Source organism: Vigna unguiculata, chromosome 7, assembly GCF_037176805.1.
Source record: "Vigna unguiculata cultivar grain cowpea cultivar isolate G323 ecotype 2 chromosome 7, ASM3717680v1, whole genome shotgun sequence".
NCBI classification, from domain to species: Eukaryota; Viridiplantae; Streptophyta; class Magnoliopsida; order Fabales; family Fabaceae; genus Vigna; species Vigna unguiculata.
The window spans coordinates 10,444,388-10,450,880 of record NC_140798.1 but is presented as its reverse complement, the minus strand read 5'-3'; the positions used below and the strand labels follow the sequence as shown (position 1 = coordinate 10,450,880).

The following is a 6,493-nucleotide window of genomic DNA, read 5'->3' as shown; positions in this document are numbered from 1 at the left end:
ATAATATAAAAAAGAAATTGTCCAGTAGTTTTGGAAGAAGCAAGGTTCTCTGGTTTTCAAAAAATAATGTCCAAATTCTACCCAAAAAAAAAAAAGTATTGCTCAATATTGATGGTATCCAACAACCTGAATTGAGCTGAGCAGTGCTGAAAAACAATGTCGCAATGTAACAACCCATTCAATTTGGAATTCAAGAAGCAAGAGAAGTTGAGATTTTGTGTTGAGAAATGAAAAGAAAAAATCTTCCGTATTTCTCTTTATAAAAAGGAGAAAAATACAAGAAAGTATTTCACAAAAACGTTGTTCTTAATCTGCAGACATTGCTAACAACTTCGAATAAGTTACATTAATGACTGATTTCTTAAATTGCTAATTATCCAAGTGATATATAATAAGATAGAAGAGGAGAAAAAATTAGGCGGAAAAGAAAGAAACCAATAAATAATGGATAAGAGCAGTTGTGGTAGTATATACTAACAAGGCTAAGTTAAGAGCATGTCCTCAAATCCATTCTGTGCAGCCGCATCTTCCAGTCTCTTCCAATTAAGTTCCCGCTGCTCTTCTACATCTTTCGCTTTAGCCTCTTTCTCTGCGTGCTGCCGCTGGCACTCTTCAAACAATTCTGCATCCATTTCCAGGAACATTTTCCGAACATTCACTGTCAGTCCATGTACTGCTTGATTCCAATGACTCGAGATGTTTCTCTCAAATGCTTCAAATATTATTGGTAGTACCACCGTCCTGTTTTGGGCAATTAAGCTCACGATATGCTCATTGTTCCACAAAAACAGGGCTCGTTCTGCAACCTGCACTATAAGTGTGGCTAAGCGCAAACACTTCTCAAAACAACATCTAAACCATGAAAAAAATTAACACTAAAAAAATCTCTATGCTGATTTAAAAAAACTTCATAATAACATTTTAAATAAAATTCTTTAAGAAAAAAATTAATAAAATGAGGACATAAATAAAGATTGTTATTTGCCAACTGTTGGCAATTTCAAAGGGATTTTATCATGTAGAGGCTAAGTAAGAAACCAAGAGACAGCAGCTTCATCATCATGATACTAGAAGGAACAAGATACAACTAAGATAAGCTTACAAACAACAAATTAATGAAGTATCAGAAAAGATGAACGAAGGCTCGATTGCAATTTGCTCCCTGATAAATCATATCAATTGCAACACCCTCATCATCTAATAAACTAAACTCATTCACACTTGATTTGTGAAGAATTGATCATTTGCAATGTGCCACAGGCCAAAAGTAGAGCCAGTAATACTATTTAAGGGTTGCAAAAAAGTATAAATATACAATTGTTTATAGGTGGATTTAATTAAAAACCAGCAATTACTTTCCTTATGTGGGTGCCACTCCCGTTCCCATCAAAATAGATCCGCCTATGAATCCAAATGAAGGTTATGTTAGCCAGTTACATATAAGTAACAGCTAATAGGTAGGGTTTTAACTAGCACCACTAAAAGTACTGAAGAGGAGCAGAGCTAAAAGGATGTCCTCTCCAGCCACTATTCTGGGCACTATTTTGTGTGCTATGGCAGCTAAAGTGGCAACCAAAATGGCTTGAGCTATTTTTGAATTTTCAGTGTTGGAGATCTCACATCAACTATAATATATAAGTGGGTGCAAATCTCACCTTACAACCAATATTTGATGTTGAATTAGGCTTAAATTCTCCTTTCTAAGATGGTGTCAAAGCTATTATGAGTCTATCTTAATTAAGTTTGTTGAACCTATCATGTCAATTTCTATCGGATTCCCACTAGTCTCATGCTTGAGATGTTTAATCCTCATAGTAAGAGAATGTGTTGGAGATCTCATACTGACAAAAGATACAACCAAATTATAGTATATAAATACAAACTTCAACTCACAATCCAATTTTGCAAGATTAAGTTAGGCTTAAAGTCTACTTTCTAATATTCAATTCTAAAAGTAAAATCTACAAATGGAATAGTAGTGAAAATGATAATGAAGACTTGGATTTCAAAGATGAGATAATTCCTACCTAAGGAACTTATATGACTTTTTTAGGTATTTTATTGTATGTTTTGTCTAGGATGCCTATAACTTTTTTATTGTTAATGAGTGTCATGAATTTTTAGCACTTTTTTTTATCATACTTGAGAAATACATAATATGGCAGCTATCTTGTTATACCCTCTATTTGTGTTTTTGACCCCAGCCAAGCACCAGTTTCCAGGATTTAAAACACTGCCATCAGCTAAAATAAAAACAATTAACAAATTATATGTGATATGACAACTGAATTTCGCCCATGGACTTTTCTGGGCATCAGATATGCTGTCCCTCAGCAAATTAAACCCACCAAACCAAATAACTTCTACAGGAAACAGATTTTCACTTTCATCTCTTCCGGTCCTTAAAGTTCTAGTAAATAAAAAAAATTGGCATACCCCGGTGTCACAAGACTCCTCATATGATGGTGCAGAAGTGTTTATTTGTACTAAACCTTATATTTAAATATACACAGAGACTGTTTCTGAATTTGAATCCATGACCAACTGGTCACCAAGGCCAGCCTACTGGTGCACTAAGACTTGTCCTTTATTACATCACAGACTATGTAACTTCCTCACAGGTTAACTCCCACAAAATACATCATTACTTCCCCCCAATATTTTTAAGGCTTCCCGTGCAGCTATATTTCTTTCCTTGGTGTTGATTTTCTTTTCACTGGAATAAATAACAATAGTTTCTGCCTTTAGTGACATACAAGCATCAGGAAGATATTTTATTGATTAAGTGACCAATAGCAAAAACTTCCAGAAATGTTCAGATTGGATCTACTAAAAAGGACTCGTATCGCCAGCCCTAGAAATAGTTATTTAATTGCTAAATTGGATTCAAAAGAGCACGCTCAAACCCGGTTCAGAAATATGCAATGGACTGGCTTTCATCTTTTAGATAGATGCTCGTGCACCACAATCAAGATTAAACAAAATTATCAACTCCAGAAAAAGAAACAAAAGGGAGTAATAAAATCCTGTAAAGATTTGGTACTGAGACAGCCATAAAATTTCATCATGACTTTGACACTAACCAATTAGAATAAAATAGGTGACTACCTTATTATTTGGAAGTAAATGATAACGAGACAAACATCATTATTGATATGAAGGAATTTCTTCAAAATAAGTCATCAAGGGCTCTTCTTCAGCTCTATATAATAGGAATAAAAATTATGCCATATCCATAATCATTAGATTGTAATATATTTAACGAAAGATCACAACACATGGCATTTCTGAAAATTGGAAGGTACACTAGTTTGTATAATTATCCAAATAAAAGAGCAATTTCCTTTCCAGGTGTTCACAGGAGGGTTTGTTGAAAGGAAGCTGTTAGATGATGCAAGCAGATTATGACTTATGAGAACATGTCATGTCCCTTTGAAATATTCCCCATTTCTATTCAGTTGAGAAAAAAAGGTCATCCACAATAAAGCCGCATTAAGGAAGCTAAGCACGGCTTCTCAAAGCGTTCATAAGGAATTCTTATGTCCTTTCAAGCTGTTTCTATTTCTAGAATGTAGTGACTGATTCCATCTATAACTTGACTGAATTTTGTTGTTAGGGGGCACAGTGTAATTCATGGTGTTAAATCAAGAAGAGTATTGCATTTGTCCAAACAAATCAGGGGACTAGAGAACACTTGAACCTATAACCATTTTCCCAACAGCTGCGATCTCAAGATTTGTTTTCAATTATGTCACCATTCTTAATGTACAATTACATGCATGTCACTGACATAATAAATAAAGATAACAACAAGAAAGAAATAAAATATAACCCACAGATTTCTTAACTAATTCTATAGACAAAATAGTAACTTAATGCATTTAACAAACAGAAAATTAACATTACAGTCCCCAACATATATCCTCAGCCATATAATCTTTATTTTGAGCCAGGTACTTTACCATTTAAAAGAGATATAAATCTCACAATCTCATAACTACTAATGGTTAACTTCCACTTAAGTCCTCAGCTCTGAACTAGATAATGAACAATAATGAAGTCAAAATCCTTGTACATGCAAAAGCATGTGCATGTGTCTGTCTATTTTAGTTTTAATGTGTGAAAGACAAGAATACAATTAATTCAGCCAGAACAAAAATCCTCTTCTCACGTTAATGGTAATGACTGGCACAGTATAATTTTTTTTTCCTTTTTTTCCTATCCATTGGAGCATCAGCAATACATGCATAACATAAAAAGTAACTAAACAATAGACCTTAAAACTGTCCTTATAGAAAAAAAGAAAACAGATTCAATCCCACTACACTATGGAGCTAGAAATGGAAAAACATAAAAATTGAGACAATTAAAGTTCATTAATTACGCAGCTGAAACTTACACTCCCCAACCCCCGCGTTCTATAAATAAGAAACCCACAAGTTAAAAGTAAGAGCTAGATTTGATGTATAACGTACAACGTATCATAGCATACAAGGTAGCAGTTCAATAAGTAATATTGCAAACTCAAAACCGGAAATAAGAACAATGGAAGACAGCTACCCATAATCTCAACTTCAAACTAACACCATTATAAAAGATGGAAATCATCTACAAACCTGAAAGTGAGAGCTATTGAGGCAGCGTGAAATCTGTCTAAAAAGCGGAACCATACATTTTTGAAACTCCGCAGCCTGCGTGACCTCCAGCACTTCCTCCAGTTCTCCGAGGTAGAGAACCTCCTTCTGGCAATTGGTAAGAGGCCAATACTTCAACAACCCCCTAATCACCGTATCTGCCAGCTTGAAATCCTTCTCCACAAACTGAGTAATGCAGTAAGACAACTGCTGGTGGTACATGGACACACATTTCGGTTTATGCAGAGGCAGAAGGGCCCTCACCAGAAACAACTTGTGCTCCTCCTTCATGGGCAGCGCAAACCCATTAATAATGCTCCCGAGAATCTCCAGAAGCTCTCCAATACCGGCGTGCCGCTCAGTCTCATATATGAACCGATAAAAAATGTTGTTAATAGCCTTTCTAATAAACGGTCTATGCACCATGAATTTCCCGTATATACGATGCAGTATGGTTTTCAAATACTCCCTCTCCCGCGGGTCCTCAGTGTCAAACAAATCAAGCAATTTGAGAACAAAGGAGTGATCAATATACCGTTTTGCGATTTTCGTATCGGTATCAGAGGAAACCACGTATCTGAGGAGAAGCTCGTAGACGAGCTGAAGGTGAGGCCAGGTCGGATCCATGCTTGGTTCTTCCTCTTCAGGATCGGTGGGTTCCTGGCCGGTGTTCTCGTGAGACGCCGGAGGAAGGCTCCGGAAAATGTTGACTGAGATCATTCTGATCATCTCCTCCTGGCAATGCTCCGACATCTTGCCTGAGCCGGATTGGATGAAGTCGACGAGGTCCATCAGCGCTTGGCGCTTGATTTCCTTCTCTCTAACGTTCTTCAGCGTGTCGGAGAAGTCCAGGACGTAGCAGCAGATGTGGAGCTTCCGGAGGAAGAGGTTCTGCCGGTCAGCGACCGGCGTGTCGCGGAACGGCGGCAAAGGCTCCATGGCCCCGGGGGTAGGCACAAGCGGCATCGCGGTGCCGGAGCTAGGAGGCGCGGCACCTCCAGTTCCGCGCGAGGCATGGTTCACGACGACATTGGGCGAGGGCACCGCTGGCATGTTGCGGTTGGCGGCAGCGTACGCCGCAGCCGCGGGATCGCTTGCGTCGGACTTGGAGGGCTTCTTGTGCCCGCCTTTCATGATTTTCTTGAACATTTTGCTGTCGCTCGACTGAAACCCTAACCCTAGGAATGAATGATGACGATGAGGAGGAAGTGGTGCGTAGTGCTGAAGGCGAGGTTGTGCACGAGGAAAACGTGTGGTTGCGTGAGACGCGTGAGGGAAAGGTTTTCATCGAGGTGATGCTAATCCATGTATCAACGGTTCGTTGTTTATCCCCCGATTTCAGCGTCGGGATTCGGATCTGATAGCGAGAAACGAGAATGGCGAAGGAAAACGATTCGTAGATTGTGAAAGCTACGGATCCGAGTGAGGAATCATTGAAGTAAAATCACCGGTGTGAATGTCGTAAAATTGATGGTTAGATCGATCGGAGAAGTGTTCCGGCGAGGGAGAAGGAATGGCACACACAGAAACAGCATAGAGAGAGAAAGAGAGAGAGAACGATAATTAAGGGGTGGGATTAGAGAGAGGTGCTTGTGGAAAGTGAGTGATTATAATGGATTACAATAATCGCTTCTGAAACAGTCATTTTTTTGAATTATGACTGATTTTTTAATTATTTATTTTTATATTTCAACGATTGAAGATGGTTTTGTTTTTGTTTTCTACTTTTTGGAGTGGTTTACACTTCATGATTTGGTTTGCCAAATAAAAAAAAAATATATATATATATATATTATTTATTTATTTATCTGTTTTTGTGGTGTATTGGTGTTGGATAAAGGAAGAAAATGGATTAAGTG

General features: G+C 37.9%; 1 protein-coding gene across 2 annotated transcripts; it reads right to left on the bottom strand.

Moving 5' to 3' along the window:
• Positions 1-213: 213 nt before the first annotated feature.
• LOC114190646 (serine/threonine protein phosphatase 2A 57 kDa regulatory subunit B' beta isoform-like) lies at positions 214-6,292 on the bottom strand. Of its 2 annotated transcripts, none has more exons than XM_028079606.2 (2): positions 4,617-6,260; positions 214-806 (listed from the first exon to the last, which is right to left on the bottom strand). In XM_028079606.2, exons 1-2 carry the CDS (start codon positions 5,781-5,783, stop codon positions 483-485), a joined length of 1,491 nt encoding a protein of 496 aa, XP_027935407.1. In that variant the 5' UTR covers positions 5,784-6,260; the 3' UTR covers positions 214-482. The 2 variants fall into 2 exon arrangements, with proteins under 2 accessions (XP_027935407.1, XP_027935408.1); XM_028079607.2 differs by having other exon boundaries at positions 415-811; positions 4,617-6,292.
• Positions 6,293-6,493: the final 201 nt, after the last annotated feature.